The 27,443-nt window shown below is 41.2% G+C and overlaps 2 protein-coding genes across 5 annotated transcripts in view; one reads left to right on the forward strand and one right to left on the reverse strand.

Moving 5' to 3' along the window:
* Positions 1–3,655: 3,655 nt before the first annotated feature.
* On the forward strand, positions 3,656–9,790 carry ccni2 (cyclin I family, member 2). Its single transcript, XM_061751096.1, has 5 exons — positions 3,656–3,784; positions 8,281–8,437; positions 8,534–8,668; positions 9,125–9,199; positions 9,289–9,790. Coding segments are annotated over exons 1-5 (525 nt in total). The 5' UTR covers positions 3,656–3,782; the 3' UTR covers positions 9,445–9,790.
* A 259-nt stretch (positions 9,791–10,049) lies between these two features.
* Positions 10,050–27,443, reverse strand: part of septin8a (septin 8a) — a 44,097-nt gene continuing 26,703 nt past the window's right edge. Inside the window, exons 7-10 of one of the 4 annotated variants that reach the window (XM_061751091.1) lie at positions 20,100–20,268; positions 17,979–18,111; positions 16,730–16,899; positions 10,050–10,986 (exon numbers count right to left, since the gene is read on the reverse strand). In XM_061751091.1, the coding sequence (XP_061607075.1) occupies positions 10,818–10,986; positions 16,730–16,899; positions 17,979–18,111; positions 20,100–20,268 (641 nt within the window). In that variant the 3' untranslated portion in view covers positions 10,050–10,817. Of the gene's footprint in view, positions 10,987–14,197; positions 14,887–16,729; positions 16,900–17,978; positions 18,112–20,099; positions 20,269–27,443 lie in introns of those variants that run through there. The other 3 variants (XM_061751092.1, XM_061751094.1, XM_061751095.1) reach the window with 3 other exon arrangements.

Below are 27,443 nucleotides of genomic sequence, written 5' to 3' on the forward strand. Positions count from 1 at the left end.
TAATAGTTTTTCTCTCTTGATAAGTGGTGAGAGTAGCTCGCCTTTTATGGTGCTGTACTGGCCCCTATTGATGGGGGGGGCTGCCTTAATGCTGGAGAGGAGGAGGAACCTTACATGCATCCAATGTACCCACGCAAGAAAAAGCAAACGCCACACAGGAAGGTCCAAGCTGAGATTCAAATGCTGAACCTCACAACTGTGATGCAGATGTGCTAAACACTAGGTCACTGTGCTGCCCAGGTTTAGTTGAGTTTATGAGCATTTACGGGTCAAATGTTTTGCAGGGAGTGGTGGGAAGTCTCTCCACTGTGACTTCTGACTCACAGTGGAGAGGTCCTGGTTTTGAATCTCGCTTTTCTTCGGGTACTTTGCCTTCCTCCCACATTCCAAAAACATGCATGCGAAGTTAACTGATATTTTTTTTCTCTTTCGTATAACAGTTCCTGTGAGGTTTTATGCATGCTGAGGAATGATTAACCCTTGTGTACACATCTATGAGTTGGCCTCTGGCTCCCTCTAGTGGTATTGGGTAGACTGTTATCAAGCGTTTGCGACAATCCCTGCAATATGTTAATACCAATCAACCATTGGTAATTTCTTCATGTGGACAAATAGAACTAACAGGCAGACCAGATCCATAAAAGCAGGAAGCGTCTGGTGATATGTTTACAAGCATTATTATTATTATTATTATTATTATTATTATTATTGCATTTGCACAGCAGACGCCTGCAGATCGGGAATGCTAAAAATGTAAATGACCATGACGCAGTCTGCTCCTGCGTTCCGGTTAGGATTCCCAGTTAAGATAAGAAGAGTTAGTGAGGAACTAAGCCATCTGCTTCATTTATTTTAAAAAAAACAAATAATAATAATTTACATGGAGAGGCGGCATTTACTGTTACTATATTATTTAAGTATTTTATATTTTTTGCATAGCCATCAAATTGACATGAGGATTTAACAAGGGATAAACTCACACTGAAATGAATGTGAAGATGTTTGTTTTGGGAGTTTGGGTTTGTTTTGGGAGTTCGGGTTTTGCATTGGTGTGGAAATGTACTGCGTCACACTGAGACAACGGCGTGACAACGTTGCACAACGGACATACACTTATTAATTCCAGAAATGCTTAGAAAATTCCACTAGGTGATAGTATTACCAAAGAGTAGTTTTATTTTGTTTTAGTTTTATATTATTGTATTTTACAGCACTTAACTTCTCTTGACACTTGTATGCCATTTACAACCCTAATTCCAATGAGGTTGGGACGTTGTGTTAAACATAAATAAAAACAGAATACAATGATTTGCAAATCATGTTCAACCTATATTTAATTGAATACACTACAAAGACAAGATATTTAATGTTCAAACTGATATACTTTATTGTTTTTAGCAAACAATCATTAACTTAGAATTTTATGGCTGCAACACGTTCCAAAAAAGCTGGGACCCGGGTCATGTTTACCACTGTGTTACATCACCTTTTCTTTTAACAACATTCAATAAATGTTTGGGAACTGAGGACACTAATTGTTGAAGCTTTCTAGGTGGAATTCTTTCCCATTCTTGCTTGATGTACAGGTTCAGCAGTCCGGGGTCTCCGTTCTCGTATTTTACGCTTCATAATGTGCCACACATTTTCAATGAGATACAGGTATGGACTGCAGGCAGGCCAGTCTAGTACCCGCACTCTTTTACTACGAAGCCACGCTGTTGTAACATGTGCAGAATGTGGTTTGGGATTGTCTTGCTGAAATAAGCAGGGGCGTCCATGAAAAAGACCTTGCTTGGATGGCAGCATATGTTTCTCAAAAACCTGTTTGTGCCTTCACAGATGTGTAAGTTACCCATGCCATTGGCACTAATACAGCCCCATACCATCACAGATGGTGGCTTTTGAACTTTGCGTCCATAACAATGCGGATGGTTCTTTTCCTCTTTGGCCCGGAGGACACGACGTACACAATTTCCAAAAACAATTTGAAATGTGGACTCGTCGGACCACAGAACACTTTTCCACTTTGCATCAGTCCATCTTAGATGAGTTCGGGCTCAGAGAAGCCGGCGGCATTTCTGGGTGTTGTTGATAAATGGCTTTTGCTTTGCATAGTAGTTTTAAGTTGCACTTACGGATTTAGCGCCGAACTTTATTTACTGACATTGGTTTTTTGAAGTGTTCCTGAGCCCATGTGGTGATACCCTTTACACATTGATGTCGTTTTTTTGATGCAGTGCCGCATGAGGGATCGAAGGTCACGGGCATTCAATGTTGATTTTCAGCCTTGGCGCTTACATGCAGTGATTTCTCGAGATTCTCTGAACCTTTTGATGATATTATGGCCCGTAGATGATGAAATCCCTAAATTCCTTGCAATTGTACGTTGAGGAACATTGTCCCTAAACTGTTGGACTATTTTCTCACGCACTTGTTCACAAAAAGGTGGACCTCGCCCCATCTTTGCTTGTGAATGATTGAGCAATTCCGGGAAGCTCCTTTAATACCCAATCATGGCACCCACCTGTTCCCAATTAGCCTGTTCACCTGTGGATGTTCCAAACAGGTGTTTGATTAGCATTCCTCAACTTTCTCAGTCTTTTTTACCACCTGTCCCAGCTATTTTGGAACATGTTGCAGCCATAAAGTTAATGATTATTTGCTAAAAACAATAATGTTTATCAGTTTGAAGATTAAATATCTTGTCTTTGTAGTGTATTCAATTAAATATAGGTCGAACATGATTTGCAAATCATTGTATTCTGTTTTTATTTATGTTTAACACAACGTCCCAACTTCATTGGAATTGGGGTTGTATGTTCAAATGTAACTCGGACTCTAGAACAAATTACAGTAATTCAGTTTATGTTGTTCACTATGGAGAATTATAAAATGTTACTTAGAATGTCGAAAAATCCATCAATCCATCCATTTTTTTATGCCCCTTATGTTGATTTTTGACGGTAAACTACTGTACCGCCAACGATTAGCAACTTATTCAAACCATTCAAACATCGGAATGTGCAGCTAATTCAAATCGGGAAAAACGAGTTATTAACTTCACACCTATGGACAATTTTGGGTCTTCAATAGAGGTGCAACAATTAAAATAATTGACAACTAATCGGTTATCAAATTAATCGACAACCATTTTGATTAATGATTAATCCTTAAGAGACATTGGTTAATTTACAATTGTCCAAATCCATAGACTTTTAGCCTCTCAACAGTAAATATACTCAAATATTTGTATTGTCTTCTATGAAAATAAAATAATTATCCTTGTGTTTAATAAAAATAAGACATTTGCAAACATCTGCTTTAACTCTGGAAAACAATCAACATTTTTGCCGATTTTCTGACAGATGATACAAACCGAACCAGTAACTGAATTAGAATCAATTTATGTTTGTGCATTTTCTGCACTGTCATTTTTAAATAATGTCCTGTTTTGGGCAACGACGCCGAAAGAGAGAGGACAAGAAAAGCATATGGAGCATCTCCGAGCAGGATCAAAAGCAGGCAGCTCACATGCGACTTTAGGGCCATAATGTGCTCAGCCAAGTGCACCGAGTGCTCCTGACAGCACAGGGCTGCTTGACATCGATTGGTGCTGGAGCATTCTTTGGCTACCAGGGTGCACAGTGGACCCAGGCAGTGGATTTCCACGGAAAGTTGTGTGAAAGAGATCAGAACAAAGCATCGAGCTACACTTGTAGAGGATTGTTTTACTTTATGTACGCTCTTCAACCTGAAGCCAGAGGACCCTTGGGACTCTCCATATGTAAGTTTTGTCATTGATTCAGAGAGTTGTCACACAATATACTCTGCATGTATTACTTCTTAAGCAAATCAAAGCACATTTATTTATAAAGCGCATTTCATACACAAGGTAACCCAATGTGCTTTACGTGATTAAAAGCATTTTAAAACAAATTAAAAAAAACAGCTTATAAACATTTAAAACAAAGACAAATTAAATAAAAACACAATTAAAACAGCGTACAGTGCAAGAAATATCATTTAAAAGTGGAAATGCTCTTAAAAGCATGGGAAAAATCTGATGTGTCCAAACATTTTCCACCTCGGGTCATGTATAGAGAAAGAAAATTAATCCAATGTACGTGGGGAAGCTAAGAGGTCTCTTTATACTGAGACTTGTTCTCATAACCTTTTATTTTTCTTTTCAGTGTGGCTCTAATCCTCCATCATGATTTTCTTAATGCAGGCAACGTTTAATTCTAATCTTAGTACACTGTATGCCACTGCAAAGGCCGCACTTTTGACACTTCTGCCTGAGACTATTTCATCATTTAAACTACACTTGTGATAAAATTTGTGAGAAAATTTCTTAAGAGTGTATTATGTACTTATAATATGGAAAATGTTTAAGACAGTTATGGAATCTTAATTTGAACATATACAGACCCTTTCCAAAAAAAATGAATATCATGGAAAAGTTTATTTATTTCCATAATTGCATTCAAAAAGTTAAACTTTCATAGATTATAGATTCAGGGCCCACAATTTAAACAATTTCAAGTATTTATTTCTTTATTTTTACATAATTTGGGCTTCCAGCTCATAAAACGCACAAAATCAGGAATTGAAAAAATTAGAATACTGTGAAGAAATCAGCCCAAATGTTGCAGGCCATGAATGTTTTAACCTGTGTGTCAGACACTATTCATTCATTCATTCATCTTCCATCCATCCATCCATTTTCTGAGCCGCTTCTCCTCACTAGGGTCGCAGGCGTGCTGGAGCCTATCCCAGCTGTCATCGGGCAGGAGGCGGGGTACACCCTGAACTGGTTGCCAGCCAATCGCAGGGCACATAGAAACTAACAACCATTCGCACTCACAGTCATGCCTACGGGCAATTTAGAGTCTCCAATTAATGCATGTTTTTGGGATGTGGGAGGAAACCGGAGTGCCCGGAGAAAACCCACGCAGGCACGGGGAGAACATGCAAACTCCACACAGGCGGGGACGGGGATTGAACCCCGCACCTCAGAACTGTGAGGCTAACGCTCTAACCAGTCGGCCACCGTGCCGCCTCATTCATCTTCCGTTCCGCTTATCCTCACTAGGGTCGCGGGCGTGCTGGAGCCTATCCCAGCTGTCATCGGGCAGGAGGCGGGGTACACCCTGAACTGGTTGCCAGCCAATCGCAGGGCACATACAAATCGCAGGACACGGTGGCCGACTGGTTAGAGCGTCAGCCTCACAGTTCTGAGGACCCGGGTTCAATCCCCGGCCTCGCCCCTCGCCTGTGTGGAGTTTGCATGTTCTCCCCGTGCCTTCTTGGGTTTTCTCCGGGCACTCCGTTTTCCTCCCAGATTCCAAAAAACATGCATTAATTGGAGACTCTAAATTGCCCGTAGGCATGACTGTGAGTGCGAATGGTTGTTTGTTTCTATGTGCACTGTGATTGGCTGGCAACCAGTTCAGGGTGTACCCCGCCTCCTGCCCGATGACAGCTGGGATAGGCTCCAGCACGCCCGCGACCCTAGTGAGGAGAAGCGGCTCAGAAAATGGATGGATGGATGGATGGTTTGCACAGCTTGATTTGCCTATGCCAAAAAACGTACATTTCATTGACTAAATACAACATGAAGTCTAAAGCACATCTTGATCGTTTCTGGGACTTTTAGAAAATAAAAATACCTCTGATGACAGTACCAATAAAAATGATCCGTTAACAGTGTTAAGTTCTGATAAGTGACACATACTTCACTGATCAGTGACGCTGTCGACGTGTTAGTGGTTGGGGGTATTTGTGCTCGGGGGTATTTGTGCTCGGCGATGTGTCCAGTACTTGCGGCACATGCACAGATCCTTTAGTCTACACTAACTGACAAGTGGTATTTGGTAGTTTAGTGATCAGGTGCTGCCTCCATGAGTGAAAATACTGTACAATCGATGCTGGTTATTGGGGCTCGCGTGCACTTCGCAGGTTTCACTAGGTTTACGTTAGTCTGGCCTAGTTGTCATGGTAACGTTCTCACATTGACACATCCCACAGTAATAGACGAGGCCGGTGAGCTGTGGCTCATTTGCATGAGAAAGTACCGGCGTCCCAAATCATACCAATTTCCGAAAGACTAATAAATACATAAATACATAAATAAATAAAACTTTGGTAAAAAGCGTGCCACAATTTGTTATTGTTGGGGTGTTTTGATGAAAGCATGTCACAGATATCCAAGTAAGACACGTGGGAACAGTTTGAAATTGTGGGGAAAAGGCATAATATGTCTGCTTTAATATTCACAGAGGGGGACCATGTATGCATAGCAAGCTGGCCCACTGAGGCAAGTTTGAAATCTGATTGGTTTGGTTGGTCTTAGTTACAGTGGCCAGCATTTCCAATTCTAACGGCCACGGGAAGATAAGCTTGACTTGGCAGCACAAAGAGCCTGAAATCTGATTGGATGAAAAATTTGACATTCGCATACATGTACCGGAAGTAGTACAGCAAAGAGAAACTTCACGTAATGAAGAGACTACTAGACTGTTGTGATCGAGTTAATCCAATCTCATGGAACCAATGTTAAAATTTAGGTTTTACACGGCGTTGAGTGCCTCAGATAGTGTTTAGGCCAGTAGAGACGGCCTTGCTGGCCCAGACAACCCAACACTGCTCAAAACAGACTCAGTTCAGCAAGGCAAAAAAAAAAAAAAAAGTGTTTGATGTGTGAGATGTTTGTTGAAAGCATGCCACAAATATGTTATGAAGACACGGGAATGTGGATCACTTCTCATTTGCAGGTTTGAGGAAATGTAAAGTTCTATGTGCCATGTCGGTGTATATTTTGTGCTGTTTGTTGAGCTTCATATGTTTCGTACAAAAATGTTTTTACCAAGAAATCATGAAAACACCCCTGGATAAGTCTGGACATCTCTCATGTTGTGTAAGTGTTACAGTTTTACAGAGATAAAGAAAACCAAAACAAATCTCATATCTGTGCTCTGGCCTTGTGACATAAGACCAGAACTCGGAGGTCACCCGGTCAGGTTTGGACAGTAAACGCGGTCCATCAAGATTAGATATTAATATTTAATTTATTGCTTGTATTCATTGTCAAAAACACATTTTGAAGAATAATCTTCCATTTTCGCCCATTTTGTGCGCGGAAGTCCCGGATGTGTGACCCACTAACATAGTTCTCCGTTGCTGTGACGTCACGCAAGGGGGCGGTGCTTGCGTGTTCAAAACACAGCCTGCCCTCAATCCCTCGGATTTTTTTTTTCTGCTTCCTGTCTTGTTTTTGTTTTTTTGCGCTTGTTTTCTTGCAGCTGCCTCGTTTAATCGCGCTCTGTTACGCGTTCGTTTTCCTTTCTCCACGGCGAGGATTCGAAAACATATCATGTGGCTGACCACCGCGATTTACGCACGCTATTTTCTCTGCGTCGCCTTTATTTGCAGCGTCTCGCCTCGGTTTGCTTGTTAATTTGCTAACCATGGTCTAATTTGTTATTTCAAAAAAAACAAGGCGTATAAATGCACCCGCCACCGAGGAGACCTTTTTGGATTTCGACTCGAAGAGGTAAGCGTTGTAACATGCAGGGAAGTCACACGATTCATGTGTTGTTGTACGTGCCTGTGCTTGCGGCAACTGTCTAGCAGCTCGCGCCTCGATTCTTTTCCATGTATCGCCCCCCACCCCAAAAACACCGCGCACACAACAAACGACTTTTTGTGCACGTTGCTTTGCTTCCGTTACGTCTGCCGGCGACCTCTTCAAATGTTTTTTGCGCAGCATTTCTTCCTTTACTTCCTTAAACCTTTTTAAACACACGCATTTGGTGTTTTATTCCCCCTCCCCCCTTAGAGCTGATACTTTCTTAATTAAGCATACGTCATTACAAGCTACAGTAAGTTGGAAAGTCATCCAGAGTAGCAGTGCATTCCTCAGCGGTTGCTAGGATAAATGCTAACACACTGAACTGAGGATGCTTGTAAAGGCATCACAGCATATTTTAGCAATCCCCAGATACAGCACAAGTATTCTCGCCATGGCCTCTGAATTACTTCTGTGAGCACTTCCATTTGAGAGAAAAGTCAAATATTTCGATTGGGATAAGTATGAGAAAAGTATAATGATCACTGCTTCAAATGTGAGTCATGCTTCCTTGGTGTCACCAAAATGCCAAAGAAAATGCAAAACGTGCAGAATTATGGCTTTTTTTTTATGCTCACTGAAATGATGTTAACTAACACCATTTTCGAGACACATTGACATGTTCAAGTGTATTTAATTTTTACCTCCACCAGGTGCGTGGGCCTCAGCTGCATTGTGGCCCGGGCGCTGCTGGCTATGAAGGGTCCGAGCGTCGCGGGAAACCGCCACCTGCTCGACCTGCTGGAGGCGGCGCTGGTGCGGGAGGCGCACCTCTGGAAGGCCCCCACCTTCAAGGGCAGATGCGTCCAGGTGAAAGGGGTCTTCCTGGACCTGCTGGGAACACGTGTACTATAACAATTCATATAAAACGGAACTTCAAACTTTTTGAACCTCTTGGCTCCTTAGGGTGCTGACATCTCGTTGTCCCAACACCAAGACACGATCGTGTGGCTGGGGGACATGAACAGACGCTTCCGCTTCTGTCCGGAGACCTTGGCACTGGGCGTGTGCGTCCTCAACAGGATGCTGTCCACAGTCAAGGTACGTGAAGCTGTATCGGATCTTGTACTTCAGTACAGGTGTGCTTTGTCATAGCAAATAGCAAACAACAAAATACAAACATCTGTGGACACAGTTGAAACCTGAACAAATGTAATTAAAATGTGTAGACTGTAATAAATGTTCATTTATAACAATGTTTAAAAAGTGTCCTAAAAATAACTGGTACCCCTTTTCATGACTCAGAGCCCAAATGTAGATCTTAGTTTCAAAAAGTTTGGGGACACCTGATTTAGAGTCCTCAGTGAATCTAACGTGCATGTTTTTGGAATGTGGGAGGAAGCAACAGTACCCGGAGAAACCCCACGCGAGCATGGGGTTGAGGAGAAACCCCACGCGAGCATGGGGTTGAGGAGAAAACCCACGCGAGCATGGGGTTGAGAAAAAAACCTGAATCACAGCTGTAAGGTGCTGATTCTCTGTCTGCTCTGCTTTCAGGTGCAGCCAAAATACTTACAATGTATCGCTTTTACCTCATTGGTCCTAGCCGCCAAAATCAACGAAGAAGATGAGGTAATGTTGCACTTTAGAAAAACACACACACTTTAGCGCTGCGTCCAAACAACACTTTTATTTCTTTTTTGCCTTGCGTTGGAAAACAGGTCATAGGTTCAGTCAGCAACTTGGTTGCAGAGAGCAAATGCAACTTTTCAACGGCGGAGATCGTTCGGATGGAGCGCATCATTCTAGACAAGCTGCACTGGGACTTGTACACCTCCACGCCCGTCGACTTCATTCACATCGTAAGATCATCATGAGCTATGTTTGTTTTTTTCGATTTGGTCCAGACTATTTTTCTTTGCAGCACAGTTTTTTCACACGCATACTGTCACATCTGACGGTGATTGTTTAAACAGATTTACCCGCTTTAGCTGATGAGTCTAATCTTGCAGTTGTGCATCCTCAAGAGTTGATAATCTCTCCAACCTACATTCCCTCTATAAGAATCAACAGTGTGCTGATGGGTAGTTATTAAAGCCATAACAAATGAACCTTTTCCCATCCTGGAATAAACTAATGCTCCTTTTCCACTGTATGGTACCTAACCTGTTCTGCTTTAGTGATTATTTTTTCCATTGCAAAAAAAAAATAAAAAAATAGTACTGCCACAGCCAGTTTGTGAACAATACACAGCTAGAAATAACAAAAATAAAACATGCTAATGTTAGCTTACCCTGTTTCTGCTGTATTATACTTTGCTGCCATCAGTATAACAGTCGCCTTGTAAGAAGTAAATGGAAAAATTGTTTTGAGTGTGTCTCATCCGGAGTGATGAGTTCAATGGTGTGTTTTTTGCAGTTTCGCATGACTGAAGTGGAAAACCAACAAAGCAAGAAGGTACTTTTAAGTGGAAAAGAAGCATTATATTGATGAGGGTCCCAAACACTTCACTTTATGTATTACAAAGACTTTTAATATAAAGAGACACAATATAATAATTTAAAAAATAATAAAAATAAAGACATTTCTTTTTTAATATACTGTTCAAATAAGTATCTTTAAATAAATACTCTCCACTGAGACCGAACAATATATTTTCCTAGATTTCTTTCATTGTCAATATAAGCTATGGATAATTTGTTACAGACATCATGACATGGATGAGATGCTTTTACCTCTGGGCCATCTTGAGAAGGCAGAATACAACCAAAATAACAAAGATTTTCAATCAAATCCCCTTTGAATGGTCCACAAAATTCCACTTAAGAGCACAACGTGAACATGGCTTATTATGAAGCAGCTCCTAAAGAGATGGTGTTCACTTTATCCATCTTTGGACCAAGTAAATGTCCAGAATGCATGAATGTCCACTCCACTGAATGCATTTTTTTTTTGTTACCTTTTAGACCTGACTTAGGTTGGTTGTGACGCCTATGGTCAGAGCACAGAAAAGCACTTGCACATATGATACGATACAAACGAGTGACTGAGTGAATGAGACTGAAGGTGTGGCGTGGTAAAGATTCATCATCCGGCCTAACAACATAGATGATGTTCGGGAGAGGTCCAGGAAGATAACTGATACAACAATGACATCATGCGCTTAACGTCTGGCTTTCCTTCGTCTCTCGTCGCAGTTCCACGCCCTGCTGGTCTATGGCCATCCTCACCTCATTCCGTCCTTGAGCCGTCAGAAGAGGCCTCCGGGCTTCCAGGTGGCGCTGTGGACCAAGCAGGTGCAGCACTGTATGGCCTGCCACCAGCTTTGGCAGTTCAAGGGCTCCACGTTGGCCTTGGCCATCATCACCTTGGAGCTGGAGGCGCTCACGCCCGATTGGTTCTCAGTCTTTACGGACCTGCTGAAGAAAGCACAGGTAAGAAAAAAAAAAAACTGCCTACGAGTCAACCTGAACTGTTTCCACTAAGCAAGACACTTTCGTTCAGTTTCGTACTCTGATTTTTGGCCTGCACCATCTTAGTACCCTTCCACAGGGATACCAACTGCTAGACACATTGCAGTCTGTCTTGGAAGTGTGCAGCCCCTGAACTGGGACACCTTTATTGGTAATGGGAGCAACCAGTTTTTAAGTGTTAAGGCTGGGAATATTTAACCAGGAAATCATCAGAATACTTAACAAAAACTGACTAAATTTTCTGCAATGCCTAGACTGTGCAGGGTGTGTCCGGAATTGGGACACAACTTGTATGTGGACACTATATTAGGTAGTGTGTGGTGCAAATATGCTAGATGGAGCAGCTATCAGCATCAGGCGTGCACAGTGAAAACACAAGCTAGATCAGGGTATACAGTGACAGACTAAACCGAAGTGTGCTGCTTGGTGGAAACATTGTCCCAGAATGACTTTAGATTACTTATTAATGAATCTACGATGCTTTACCTGCAATGGGGATTTCCATCCTTTGTCGATATTTAGCTTTCTGCTTACAAGAGTCTAAAATGAAGCTACTTCTGATGGAGATGGCACACGCTGGATGAAATGATGCATTAAAGAACAAAAAATGCTTTGCGTTGACAATAGTCACCTTGACGCCAGACTGGAATTATGCAGCAAATTTTGCTCAAGACAAGATGGTGGTTTTCATTTTGAATTCTGTGGACTTCCCATCAAGGTGGACAGCGTCGAGTTCATCCATTGCAAGGAGACTGTGGATGAGCATCTCCGCATCCTGGAGTTCTCCCTGCCCGCCAATGCAGTCTACATCTTTGACAGCGGCCACATCCACAAGAGGGAGGCGGACAAAGTCCGGACCCCCTCACGCCGCCTCCGACGGAGGATCAGGAAGGGGCGCTCCTCGGACCAGCTCCGGGACTCGGATGAGTATTACGATGGTTTAAGGCGTTTGTACAACGAAGAAATTAGCTCCAAAGTGGAGGGCGGTGTAGGGGGATCGCCGTTTGACTCCCCGCAGGAGACCGCCTCACCCTGCCCACCACTGCACCCTCCCCGAGTAAGTCACAGCACATTTGGGCCAAGCATACTGTAATTCCCATGATATTTAGGGTTCACCGCATTTCGTACGACTTTGAGTTACTGATGTAGGTGCAATATTCTCATACTTTTGAAATGAAAATTTTGACACTTTGACTAGATATTTCATTGAGTTACTGTTTTAATCCATCTTCACTTCCATGTGAAATTGTATGTGATGCAATAGGCAGTTGGTTGACTGAAGAGTGGTCCATTTAAGTTCTCATTTACTATTTTTTTACTTTTTTAATTGAGATGTTTATGGTGTCCGCCACGAAAAGATTTTGTTTGGTGTGAAGGATAAACTCGAGGCGGTTATGTGTCTGAGGTCAGGAATGGCTTTTTTTTTTTTTAAGTTTAAATCCTAATTTTGTTTGTTCATGAAGTGCTCTGGTTTAACCCCACTAGAGCCACGGTAGCACTTTTCAGAAGACTTAAAATAAGGGGGGAATTTATTTTATTTAATCGCATGTACTTTGCCTAATATTTACTATTTCTAAAAAAATAAAAATAAAGCTTTAATTTTACGACTTCATGCTGCAACTGATTTTAGTGCACTATTCCACCAGTGTTGATTTTCTTAAGCACCAATAGAATCACGATCATCAACAGCTATACTAATAATGCTTCTATAATGGGATTGAAGTGTCCTATTTTATTTTGCTGAACCTCTGTCATTATGTTACTTATACTGCACACAAAAACAATGTGTTGTACTAAAGTCTTGCAATTTACTGATCTTTTTTAATGTGAAGTGGTTACGCTCCTCACAGTGGAGCTAAAATAGCGACCAGTGTGTTTCCCTTGTCCCCAGGCAGCTACTCTATGTATATTTTTGTCTGTACCACACAAATAAAGGTACGAGTCGTATGACCTAAAGAGTCAAATGTGTTTTAACTTCACAATATCATTAAAAAGAAAGTGGTCGTATAGACTTTGAGGTCCAAAATGCACCGTGAACACCACTCAGCAATGTGGAGGGAGCAGATTGTACTGCTGGATGAGGTCCAGAGTGCCCTGCAGGTGGTGCACACACACAATAATAATGGCAGTGTGTGTTGGCAGAGAGGACCTTTACAAAGGACGGGGCTCACTATTGTGTTATCTATCGTGTTCCCTTAAATATAGACACCTTAGCCATAATAAAATATAAAATTCTCTATCATTGAGTATTTTAACACAAAATGAGGGAATTTAGTTTAAAGTCAGTATACACTGGGCACCAAATTTGGTAAGGGAAAACAAAAATATTAACATGGACAACAACATACAGTGTAGAGCGCTGACAGGAAAAGCCACCATTTCTTTTTGGAATGTAACAGTTTAAAAAATAAAAATCGGCACTAATGCGCAGTTTTGAACATTTCAATTTAACAATTATTGTGGTTGGGATTGATTTTCTGTTATTTTGGTAAATGTTTTATTTTCTTGATTCAATCTTAATTAAAATTACAGTTTAGTTTGATTTGAGCAGAGCTTACTGGTGGAACCTCATTGCTTTGTTGAACTTGTTCAGCATCAGGGTATCCCCCAAAATTTGACATTTTAGTCTAGCAACATCGCTAATTGTCACTGAATTTAAGTTCAAATGAGATATCTTGTGATTTTTAAAACACTTCACAAGTGTCTTAACAATTTTGTGACATGCTTTTGACAAAATATATAACTACTTGAATATGCTATTGGAATTTTTATCAATTTTAAAGTTTGTCTGTGACATTTAATTAAATTTTTCAAATGTAAATTTTTTGGGGGGGGGACCCTGTACAATAGTTGGAGGCCCAGTGATATACATACATTTCAAGCTCAATTCTTTCTATGCTGAATTTGTGTACCTAGTGAAGTGTCCAATGAGTGTGCATCAAAGCATTATCGTCATATGAGGCAGTTTAAGTTTGTTTACAGTCAGCTGCAGGTGCTGTTAACACACATAGCGTACACAACGGAAGACACTGTCAACGAACCGTAATCTTCTACGGTCACATACTTCCCCCACCACACACACACAGCTGAAGTCAGTACCACAGGGTGGAAACATGGAGAATACTGGGCAAACTGAGACAACATCGTGGGACGGCTGTGCAAGAGGGCATAGTTTAATATTTGCATTTATTTCCAATGACAGAAAACACAGCTGCTCTCATTTTCCGGCAAGCTGACGCTTTGAGGTTTTCCTGAATGTGTACACATACACACGTGTGTGTGCACACACGCACGTGTATGCACGTCTATTGGCTTCCTCTACAGTTTACAATAATGTTTCCGTCACATCAATTGTGGACTTATTGCAATATAATACTCCCAAGACATATTTGCATAGTAGGTCGAGTAAGCTCTAACAATATTCACATAGACTGAATTAATATGAAAACAATTATTATAAACACACCCTACATTGTTAGAGTTACACTGCAGTACCAAACAGCCTTAAGCTGTTAATGAATGGGTTTGCATCTCTGGTGTGTTGATGGGGGGGGGGGGGGGGGGGGGGGAAGAAAGAAAAAAAAAAGACAAAATAAAATCACAAAATATTCATATAAAGTGTCCAAAAATAATATAAAAAGGGGGGAAATCCTGAATAAATGATGGCCATTGTTGTCAAAGTGAACACTCTCACCATGCTTCACCACGGCTTCGTCATCATTGGTCCATGTGCACAATGTCAAGATGGAATGTCAAAACACAAAGAAAAATGGTGGTGGTGGTGTTGTGATGGAGGACAAATCCGTGGTCGTGTGTGGGGAGGGGAAAACGGCAGTCATAAATTAACTGGAAAAAACAATGAAAAAAAACAAAGTGAATAAATAAAAACAAGCACATTGTGGAGAAATTAAATGGTGTCTGTTTGTGAGGAGAAAGCAGGGGAGAACTGAATGATGACGTCAATAAAAGTATGAGTGACTAAATACAAGCTCACTAGAGGGAGCCACATGCTACCACATGGCTGAGGCGTCAGCTGTTAGTAAATGCTTGAGATTAGACGCTGATCTAAAGCCAGCTGAGCGTGTCGTTATGTAAAGCTAACCATCACTTTTAATTACAGTCAATGTAAGGTCAGCATGTTTGTAAGCAACAGATTTATTCTACACTATGCACCCACTGGCCAAAACATCACTATCCAATAGAAGAACTGTAATGGATTTACAACAAAAAAAAAATAATTTAAAAAATTGTCTTTACAAAAATAATAAGCTATAATGATGTGCATTTGTTATTTTATTCAAGCACTGCCTCCCAAAAAAAAAAAAAGTGTGATGACGACTGTATGACGGATGTGCTGTCTGTCGCTTTAAGGTGACTGTCAGACTCCAATGAACAGTTATGGCTGGCGGCGAGGTCACAAAATCAACCTCGAGTGCCTCACACGATTATGATCTCAAACAAGAAAATCCTGTCTGGTAGTTGTATGCGGGCACACGATAAGAGGCGTTTCACGTATCGGCAGAGGCACTTTTACAATCTGCCCAACGTTTGAGTGGAGCGGCCGAATCTCCTAATTATTAGAGCGAGGAAGGAAAGAGCGAAAGGACAGGAAGTGTCCAGCGGAGGTGACAGCAACGAGAGCTTCCCTTCGCACATGCCAGGATGCCTTCTATGGAAACTCCAATGTCTGGTCAACTCATAGAGGCCGTTCAACTGAATGATAAGAAAGGTTGAGCCCAAATGCCGATGAAGGAAATCAATTGACCAATATAACCATGGTGGATAACTCACAAAAGAATGTATTAATGCCTTGACACAGTGCAAATGACATCAAAGCAATCCAATTGGATGTTCGGAGTATGTGCACTTAGGCAATGTTATGACATCACTACTTTGTTTTTATGATTGCAAAGAGGGTTTTAGGGGGGACTAGTGTATACATACACGTACATACTCAAGAGTACAGTGCAACAGACTGTTGTATGTATGAAACACTAATGAATAACAATATTTTTATATTGAAATGTAATCAGAAAATCCTCTAAAAATGGAAGAGAATTATTATTTCAAATAAAAAGTTAGCTATTATTAAAATAAATACATAACTACATAAAAATGTGTTGCATTATATAAATGGATATAAACTGACAATAATATCATACTGTATTATACATACAATTATTATACAAGACAACTAAAAATAAGTAGTAATTATAAGTTTATGTCTATATAAATATTAGTAATAAATATACTGCCTTAAATAAGACAAAAACTAAGGTTAAAAAGTCAATGGTTTCAGGGCCATACTAACTAAGTTTTTATATACAATGAAGATTTGTGTTTGTACGTTTTTTGGTTATTAATAACTGCTTACACTTTGATGTTTTATTGGTTTTGGCGTGCCATATACTGTATGTTCCTCACCAATGTCACTGGTGTGTATATTTCCTCCAATTCTCACATGGCTGTGCTGTTAAATGAGTTACTAAAAGAAGCAAGCAGATGGTGGACATTGACGCATAACTATCAGGAAATTCATTTTTAAATGTCCATCTCAGCATTCACACTTCTAATGCGAGGTTATGAGATGGCAAAGACGTCTAAAGCGAGACAAAAGGATGAGATGATGACGTTAGAAGAAAGGAAGGTAGAAAAGGAAGAGTGTTATAAAAGAGGAGAGCATGCTTACTTTTTCTTGTCCTTGTCTTTCTTGAGCGGCTGGGATAGGGACAGCGTTTCGGCGGCCACCTTCTTCCTGTTGAAGGCGTTCATCTCCTCCTCCAGGTCCCGGCGCTTCTCCTCCACTTTTCTCTTCTCCTCCTGGTGCATGCGCTTCAGCTGCTCAAACTTGTCGTGCAGCTGCAGGAGACACACAAGCCAATCAGAGGTCCATTAGTAAGGGGAGTACAAAGGGGGAGTGGCACGATATGGACAAAAGTATTGGAACTCCTTGTCATTTCACCAACAGGAAGTGAAGCATTTTTCTCCCTTCATCCTTAAAAAAACATTTGTGAGGTCACTGTTGGCTCAGTATCTCTCTTCAATCCATCCATCCATCCATTTTCTGAGCCGCTTCTCCTCACTAGGGTCACAGGCGTACTGGAGCCTATCCCAGCTATCATCGGGCAGGAGGCGGGGTACACCCTGAACTGGTTGCCAGCCAATCAGAGGGCACATACAAACAAACAACCATTCGCACTCACATTCACACCTACGGGCAAATAGAGTTCATTCTAAAAGAGTTTGATGGGCACTTTCTTCCATACTAAATTCATCCGAGCATGCCTTTTATTAGCTTTGCGTTGTACACACTGGAATGGAAAAGGGTCTAAAATAGGGTTTCTCAATTCTTCCCACAAAGTTGGATGCATACAATCGTCCAAAATGTCTAGGTAAAATGATGAATTCAGAGATTCAGATGCAAGGGGGCGAACTAACCCATGATTGATTACCGGTTATTAGATGCATCTCAATACTTTTGTCGTTATAGCAGCATGATTTTTCCAAACTCTTTCAGCTCAAGACTCACAACAGATGAAACCCGCAATTAATTGTATTGCTACAAAATTTATATATACATAGAAATGCATGATAAATGATACAAAAGACATGAAATATGATCAGAAAGCCCAGAAGCAATTGAAAATCTTATATTTTATATTGCCTTCTGAGGTAGCATCTGAGCCATAACAGAGGTGTGACAGCGCCAGTGAAAGAGAATTCCACAATACAAGGGATACTGCAGCTGTTTTATACATCACGCCAGCCACCAGTGACGACATCATCTAATTATCTGATTGCCGGACGTTATGTTGCTCTGTACAAAACACCAGCAATCTCACTGATTTCTGTGTAACAAGCAAAGGCAGATACATTTTGCTGGAATTCTGTGTAAAAGAGGGTGTTGGGTACGTATCATTCTTCTTGTAGACACTGACCTCTCTCTCCTTCTCTTTCAACTCTGCTTCCGTCTCCTTGACTTTGTTGACAAACATTTGTCGCATTTCTTCCTCTTTTCGTTGCAGGTCTCCCAAGAACTCCTTCCTCTTGGCTTCATAAGTCTCCTGAAGACTGCAAAGACGATGCGGCGGAAATAAATTAGATACAGCCTTAAGGCTTTTTGAATTTGGCGTGATGCACTCTTCCTCTTACAACCCCAATTCCAATGAAGTTGGGACGTTGTGTTAAACAAATAAAAACAGAATACATCCATCCATCCATTTTCTGAGCCACTTATCCTCACTAGGGTCGTGGGAGTGCTGGAGCCTATCCCAGCTATCTTCGGGCAGGAGGCGGGGTACATCGTGAACTGGTTGCCAGCCAATCACAGGGCACACAAACAAACAACCATTCACACTCACAATCACTCCTACAGGCAATTTAGTCTTCAATCAACCTACCACGCATGTTTTTTGGGATGTGGGAGGAAACCGGAGTGCCCGGACAAAACCCACGCAGGCACGGGGAGAACATGCAAACTCCACACAGGCGGGGCCGGGGATTGAACCCCGGTCCTCAGAACTGTGAGGCAGACGCTCTAACCAGTCTTCCACCGTGTCGCCAACAGAATACAATGATTTGCAAATCATGTTCAACCTATATTTAATTGAACTACACTACAAAGACAAGATACTTAATGTTCAAACTGATAAACTTTATTGTTTTTAGCAAATAATCAACTTGGAATTTTATGGCAGGTGGCAAAAAAGACTGAGAAAGTTGAGGAATGCTCATCAAACACCTGTTTGGAACATCCCATAGGTGAACAGGCTAATTGGGTGGCATGATTGGGTATAAAAGGAGCTTCCCTGAATTGCTCAGTCATTCACAGGCAAAGATGGGGCGAGGTTCACCTCTTTGTGAACAAGTGCGTGAGAAAATAGTCGAACAGTTTAAGGACAATGTTCCTCAACGTACAATTGCAAGGAATTTAGGGATTTCATCATCTACGGTCCATAATATCATCAAAAGGTTAAGAGAATCTGGAGAAATCACTGCATGTAAGCGGCAAGGCCGAAAACCAACATTGAATGCCTATGACCTTCGATCCCTCAGGCGGCACTGCATCAAAAACCGACATCAATGTGTAAAGGATATCACCACGTGCTCAGGAACACTTCATAAAACCAATTTCAGTAAATACAGTTCAGCGCTACATCCAACTTAAAACTCTACTATGCAAAGCAAAAGCCATTTATCAACAACACCCAGAAACGCCGCCGGCTTCTCTGGGCCACAGCTCATCTAAGATGTACTGATGAAAAGTGGTAAAGTGTTCTGTGGTCCGACGAGTCCACATTTCTAATTGTTTTTGGAAATTTTGGACGGAGTGTCATCCGTGCCAAAGAGGAAAAGAACCATTCGGACTGTTATGGACGAAAGTTCAAAAGCCAGCATCTGTGATGGTATGGGGCTGTGTTAGTGCCAATGGCATGGGTAACTTACACATCTGTGACGGCACAATTAATGCTTAAAGATACATACATGTTTTGGAGAAGCATATGCTGCCATCCAAGCAACATCTTTTTCATGGACGCCCCTGCTTATTTCAGCAAGACAATGCCAAACCACATTCTGCACGTGTTACAACAGCGTGGCTTCGTAGTAAAAGAGTGCGGGTACTAGACTGGCCTGCCTGCAGTCCAGACCTGTCTCCCATTGAAAATGTGGCGCGCATTATGAAGCGTAAAATACGACAAGGGAGACCCCGGACTGTTGAACAGCTGAAGCTGTACATCAAGCAAGAATGGGAAAGAATTCAACCTACAAAGCTTCAACAATTAAGTGTTTATTGAATGTTGTTAAAAGAAAAAGTGATGTAACACAGTGGTAAACATGACCCTGTCCCAGCTTTTTGGGAACGTGTTGCAGCCATAAAATTCTAAGTTAATGATTATTTGCTAAAAACAATAAAGTTTATCAGTTTGAACATTAAATATCTTGTCTTTGTAGTGTATTCAATAAAATATAGGTTGAACATTATTTGCAAATCATTGTATTCTGTTTTTATTTATGTTTAACACAACGTCCCAACTTCATTAGAATTGGGGTTGTAGTACCTGAAGGGCTGGCTGTCCGGGTCGGTGTCTTTGAAGCCCATCTCCTCCAGCTTGCAGCGTCGGTACAGCTCGTAGTGGCGGGCGTGCGTCTGCTCCCTCAGATCCTCCATATTGACTCGAATCAGCATCTCCCGCAGCTTGACGAAGTCGCAGTGGCTCTCGTTCTCCACTTCAAGAGAAAGACATGACATGACATTTTAGCAATCAGAATAAAAAAAAAACTAGTAGAAACTTTCTCAGTTCAGAGATACTCTGTTGCTAACCAAAACAGCAGCATCAGTAAGTAAAACTGTGTCAGATTAATTCAAGTATGGAAATTTTGGGAATACGTCATCGCCATGGGAACAGGAAGTTCAACGACTCCCTGTATTAAAAATTATGTTTTTGTGTTCCAGTGGGCTCTGACGTGATCACTCCACAATGCTGTGGGGGTCCATGTTTATGTTCCGCAGAGCAGCAGTTCTGCCACGATTTTTGTCGCTTCACCGCACTGCTCCAATTTATTTTGTTTAAAACTCCACTTTAACTTGACAAATTGAAACATACGGGTAACATGGTTAAATATCATTCCAAAAATGAGTTTGTACCAATAAAGGCCACCCCCTGAAAAGTAAATAAAAACCGCGGCCTACTACTTTGCTAAATACAGTCTCGGTATTTGCGAATCAGCACCTTGGCACAACAAATGTGAAATAACACCATGGTTTTATTACCAGTCCTTTGCTCGCGGCTTGCATTTTCCAATATGCATTTCAACAGCCCATCTGTCACCCCGTGGCCCTCCCTTCCTTGAAGTCTCACTTAAAAATCATAAAAACATGTCTGAAAGGAATGGGAAGAGAACATCCTCTGTAATTCATAATAAATTCATCACGCGCTGCTGACGAAGCTTCAGTTCAGTTTTTTTTGTTTGTTTGTTTTTGAAAATGTTTTACATTTGTGCAATTTACTTCGTGACGGTGAGAGGAAGAGCAGGGTATGCTTCCTGCCTGACAGACTGAAAGCAGGGGGGAATGAGTATTGGCTGACATTTTTGAGATGGAAAAATTAAAGGCTTGTGAGAATTAAATCTTGATAATGGTGCCAGTAGTTGAAACCCCCACAATCCTCCCCCTTTATAAAAGTGGAAAAGAATGACAAAATGATGTCTGCTGGGATACATTGGGCCTGTCAACATGCATCTCGAGTTCATAAAACTGAATTTATCATCTCATTTGATTGTGAATGTACCCAATGTAACTATACATGGATACCGGCTAATTATTTAATACCTTATGTTACTTTTTGAAACATAAACGCTTGCGTGGCGCGGCTGTGTCACAATACAGCAGCCCAATAGAAATTCTAAGTTAAAACATCTTAATTCGGGAGAATATAACTTGCATGAGGATAATGCAATCAACCTGTTAGTAAAAATCAGTGCGATGTTATCGAAGATAATTTCTGTCACGTCATATCGGCTGTGTGTGTGGTAGCGGAGGACACATGCGCCGTGGTGGCATGTCGCCATTCCACATAACGCCAGGAACCTCAAGGTGGTTGGATTCATCTACAGTACAAGCTTTCTGAGTACAAACATAAGTACAAGTACAATGACATTTATCTGACCATTCATACAGCCATACAAATGCAAGTCTGTATACAATCCAGTATACAGTATGACAACAATGGGGTCAATTACTTTATTTTGTCTGAAAACATTTCAGAGGTTTAACCAAACCAACATGAAAACCAGAGCGTGGTCTGTGGGTGAAAAACAAGTAATTGTGAAGCCGCTGAGAGAAATCAATCAGAGCCATTGTACAAACATTGGTCATAGACAATACTGCCATTTTGATTGGACTGAAGTAGAAATAAACCACTGGGGTTCTATGTAACTAAGCATAAAATATGTTAATAATGCTAACAATGCTATCATCTAAGTAATGTAGCCAATCCAGATGTAAATAACTGGAAATAAAAGCTGAAATGTTATATCTTGCCTGATATTCATCTTTTGACGTCAAACCAAATGGTTTTATTTAGATTCCATTTATACAAGGAGCAAATAAAGAGAACAACAATCATCTAATGTCCCTCGACTCTTTATAGGGAAATATTTAAAAATAATAAAAAAAATTTAAATAACATGTATCCCCCTAATTTTTAGGTCTATATTAAAAAAATTTTAATTATTATTTTTAAATGTGTAATATATACATATTGTAAAACAAATTGAATAATTTTAAAGTTTTTTTTAAAAAGAAGTGTTTCTAATGAGGGTTTAAATGTTTAAAACTTAAAACCTTTTGTGCCTTAAAAAGGGTTCAATTGTTCTTGTGCTGGCCAGAGAAAAATAAAAAATAAAAAAATCATTATGAAACAATTGTTCTCATCTTATTTTAAACACAACCGGATTAAGTTTAATTTCCAAGATGGTGTAAGGGTGACTTTGTCCTCACGAATGGCGTGCTCATGCAGCAAACAAGTTCAAAAACAGACGATGTGTTCTTCTGGGATTCACTTGTGCTACTGCTCTTCATTTGTATCAGCCTATTTGTGCTGACCACATGCTTGCATGCACACACAAACTGCAAACAGAAGCATGCAAATAGAGAGAGAGGAGAGGAAGAGATTGGGGTTTGCAGTTCAGTTTAACAGAAAAAAAAATGTCAACCTAGAAACCAAATGGCAGCTAAGTGCTTAATAGTTTCCATGTTTGCATACAACACACTCAAGCACGGGTAGACTAATAGCTGAGAAAACATCTGGAGCTTAGAGATAACATTCTTAAAGGAAAGCACACACACACAGACAGAAAGTCAAAGCCTGTTCTCCAGTCGACAGTCCTTCTTCTGTCCTTCCTCGCCTCCGGGAAAATTTCTCATGGCTTCTTGCAGAGGTTAGCATAACGCATCTATATGACATTTGCCTTCCGCACATTGTTTCCACTCGCAAAGAGCCTCCTTTCACTTGAGCCCACTGTGTATGGAATGTGTTGCCGGAGGGCTGAGTTGCCCGTTTGCTAGCTACACAGCAAAATATATTATTATTATTAGAATTAAAATTAACAAAATTTTGCAGACTAGTTGTCATTTAGCGGCACGGTGGACGACTGGTTAGAGCGTCAGCCTCACAGTTCTGAGGACCCGGTTCAATCCCCGGCCCCGCCTGTGTGGAGTTTGCATGTTCTCCCCGTGCCTGCATGGGTTTTCTCCGGGCACTCCAGTTTCCTCCCACATCCCAAAAACATGCATTAATTGGAGACTCTAAATTGCCCGTAGGCATGACTGTGAGTGCGAATGTTTGTTTGTTTCTATGTGCCCTGCGATTGGCTGGCAACCAGTTCAGGGTGTACCCCGCCTCCTGCCCGATGACAGCTGGGAGAGGCTCCAGCACGCCCGCGACCCTAATGAGGAGAAGCGGCTCAGAAAATGGATGGATGGATAGTTGTCATTTAGTGGTAAGCTTGTAAAATGGTAATAATTTCAAGAAAATATGGCATGCAGATTTTTGGAAATTGAATGAAACGGTTTGACGTAATGGTTTTAATTTTGATTAAGTCTCTACTTCCTGTTTTTGTTCCCTTTCCTATTGGCTTGAAAGGACTCCCGGTCAGAGGTAATATTTTGACCAGCTTTTTGTGAACAAAGCTTTGGATTTGAATTTTGTTACTGGCGTCACTCATTACTGGTGAGTCCATTTGTTTGTGATACTTGACAAGGAGCAGCCCAGTGACGATGTAGACTTCTACTTTAGCATCTCGTGGTAACTGCTTGTGAACTTGCCGTGTACTGGCCAACTGTTGTGTTTCATCGTTATGGTGTTTTGTTTTTTCTGGGCGGCATGGTGAGCGACTGGTAAGCACATCTGCCTCTCAGCTCTGAGGACCTGGGTTCAAATCCAGCCTCGCCTGTGTGGAGTTTGCTTGTTCTCCCCGTGCCTGCGTGGGTTTTCTCCAGGTACTCTGGTTTCCTCCCACATCCCCAAAACATGCATGGTAGGTTAATTGAAGACACTAAATTGCTCCTACGTATGAATGTGAGTGCGAATGGTTGTTTGTTTCTATGTGCCCTGCGATTGTCTGGCGACCAGTTCAGGGTGTACCCCGCCTCTCACCTGTAGATAGCTGGGATAGGCGCCAGCACGCCCGCGACACTAGTGAGGGTAAGCGGTACAGAAAATGGATGGAACGGATGGTGTTTTTTTTCTTGCATCCGTCGCCACGTGCTTGCTCATGTGGGGTTCAGGTTTTATTCTTATACAGGATCCATCAATCCATCCATTTTCTGTACCACTTGATCCTCACAAGGATCGCAGGCGTGCTAGAGCCTATCCCAGTTATCTTCGGGCGGGAGGCGGGGTACACCCTGAACTGGTCGCCAGCCAATCGCAGGGCACATATAAACAAACAACCATTCGCGCACACATTCACACCTAAGGGCAATTTAAGAGTCTTCAATCAACCTACCATGCATGTTTTTGGGATGTGGGAGGAAACAGGAGTGCCCGGAAAAAACACACGCAGGCACAGTGAGAACATGCAAACTCCACACAGGCGGGGCCGGGATTTGAACCCCAGTCCTCAGAACTGTGAGGCAGATGTGCGAACCAGTCGCCCACCGTGCCTCTTATACAGGAATTTTTTTTTTTTTTTTTTTTTTATTTTACATATGGGAAGTGTGGATCTTGACTTAATGTGTAAAGATACTTTCTGTCATGAATTGACACTATATAAATAAAAATGACTTAAACGTGAATGTTTGATTGTCAATATGTGTTCAGTGATTAGCAGGCGAACTTGTCTGTAGGGTGTACCCCACTTATGCCCAAAGACAGCAGGGAATCCCTAATAAGGAACTGCAACAATAATGAGGAAAACACTTTGAACTCTGAAACAAAGTAGTCAAAATATAATTCATCAAGACAATACATTTTGATTTTAAGGTTGACCAAAACGGAAAGTTCTGTATTTTGATGGATGGAAGCTGGGTGAAAAAAAAACAAACAACAACTCATCCTCAAGGAGACGTGCAACATCATTCACGAATAAATCTAAGGTGTCATTTTCAGGGTTAGAGCATGAGAGTGGTCAGTGGATGATGCACAGCGTGAGGACAGAACAGCAAAAGGTCACATGGGTGATCGAGTGAGATTGGAATGTTGCTAAGAGAGAAGCACCGAGCTGAGCATCAATACTTTTCTTGCACAACATTACCAGATTTGACTGTTTAACCCAACTTAACTGCAATGCAAGAGAAGATGGTAAATGGATCACGGCATCTGAACAAAATGTCCCCGCTGCTCCTCCCTCAGTGAGTGTTGTGTGTGTTACTCAGCATGAAGTCAAAGTCACAGCTGTAGGCGTTGTGAATAAAATATCCTTCAAATGATAATGTCCTCTGCTAATAATATAGAACTTCTACACCAGAAGCGCTCTAGTTCCCATTGCAAGAATACTTCCCATTTTCATTTAAATTAAAAATACTAAATATTTCATAATTTTTAGCCTTTGTTTATGGCAGACTCCATATGGACTTACTGCACATAGCTTCTGCGCTGTTGTAGTTATAGCCCTCCACCGAGAGCTCCGTGGAAGGAATAGTCTGATAGCCTAGCTTGAGGACCTGCACGAGAGGCTGACACGGGAGTGGGCTTTGACTCCCGCTCCCTCCCACTCCCAGAGACATTTATCCTATTCCTTCCCTATCTCAAGTGAGTGTTTAAAAAAAATTATGTAATAAACACTGGGGTAAGGCACCAATACATTTTTGCATTTCAGTTTATCCTTTAAAAGAAAGAGCGGACACACTATGTACTGTAGTACTGAGGTGGGGCAAAGATCGTTTCCAGTTTTTGTGACACTTTTGTTGACAATGCGAAACATGGGTTCAACACAATCCAATGGGATTCAATACAAGAGCTGTAAAGTGTAAAAAAATAATAATAATAATATTCAGGCAGGCAGAAAATGATTTGCAATACATAATTCCATAACTATCACATTTTTCATTTAGTTGAGTCGTCAGAGTAGTCATGACAACAAGAAAACCAAAATTGATAGCAGCAGGAAGGAGTCAGGACTGCTACTAAGTGCACATCTCCATCAATGCAAACGAAAAGGAAAATGCTGACTTATTGGGTACTGGATTTTTAGGTTTTCTTGATTAATGCGGAAAACTCAAGTATCAGAGGTGTAACAGAACCATAATGGAGGCAGGACAGTCCTGTGTAAAAGGGAATGCCACAATGGCGGGACAGGGTTGTGAAGTTTTGACACTTTTCTAGCCCTGTTGTGTTGAAATCAATTGAAAGTATCAAATTATCAGATTCTGTGTTAAAAATTTCAACAATTACGTTCTTTTTTCTGTCAATATGGGGTGCTGTTTGTACATTAATGAGGAAAAAAATTAACAAATGATTTTAACAAATGGCTGCAATATAGCCAAGAGTTTACATTTAAGGTGGTCTGAAAACTTTCTGTACCCACTGTATACACACACACATATAATATATATATATATATATATATATATATATATATATACACATACACACATAAATATACATGCATATACAGTGGGTACGGAAAGTATTCAGACCCCCTTAAATTTTTCACTCTTCAATGGAATTGTTGACATTTTTGAAGATTTATTAAAAAAGAAAAACTGAAATATCTCACAGCCATAAGTATTCAGACCCTTAGCTCAGTATTTAGTAGAAGCACCCTTTTGAGCTAATACAGCCATGAGTTTTTTTTGGAATGATGCAACAAGTTTTTCACACCTGGATTTGGGGATCAGCTGCCATTCCTCTTTGGGGATCCTCTCCAGTTCTGTCAGGTTGGATGGTGAACGTTGGTGGGCAGCCATTTTCAGGTCTTTCCATAGATGCTTAATTGGGTTTAAGTCAGGGCTCTGGCTGGGCCATTCAAAAACAGTCACGGAGTTGTTCTGAAGCCACTCCTTCGGTATTTTAGCTGTGTTTTAAGGCCAACAATTTCTATCTTGGTCTCATCAGACCAGAGAATCTTATTTCATACCATCTTGGAGTGCTTCAGGTGTTTTTCAGCAAACTCCATGCAGGCTTTCATGTGTCTTGCACTGAGGAGAGGCTTCCGTCGGGCCACTCTGCCATAAAGCCTTGACTGGTGGAGGGCTGCAGTGATGGTTGACTTTCTAGAACTTTGTCCCATCTCCCGACTGCATCTCTGGAGCTCAGCCACAGTGATCTTTGGGTTCTTCTTTACCTCTCCCCCAATTGCTCAGTTTGGCCCAACGGCCAGCTCTAGGAAGGGTTCTGATCGTCCCAAACGTCTTCCATTTCAGGATTATGTAGGCCACTGTGCTCTTAGGAACATTAAGT

Source organism: Phyllopteryx taeniolatus, chromosome 17 (genome assembly GCF_024500385.1).
Source record: "Phyllopteryx taeniolatus isolate TA_2022b chromosome 17, UOR_Ptae_1.2, whole genome shotgun sequence".
In the NCBI taxonomy this organism is placed as follows: Eukaryota; Metazoa; Chordata; class Actinopteri; order Syngnathiformes; family Syngnathidae; genus Phyllopteryx; species Phyllopteryx taeniolatus.

Bases quoted from the DNA above. Each gene is read 5' to 3' on its own strand.
- ccni2 (XM_061751096.1), top strand. The intron at 8,669-9,124 runs GTACGTGAAGCT...CTCTGCTTTCAG, and splicing joins GGATGCTGTCCACAGTCAAG to GTGCAGCCAAAATACTTACA. The intron at 9,200-9,288 runs GTAATGTTGCAC...GTTGGAAAACAG, and splicing joins AAATCAACGAAGAAGATGAG to GTCATAGGTTCAGTCAGCAA.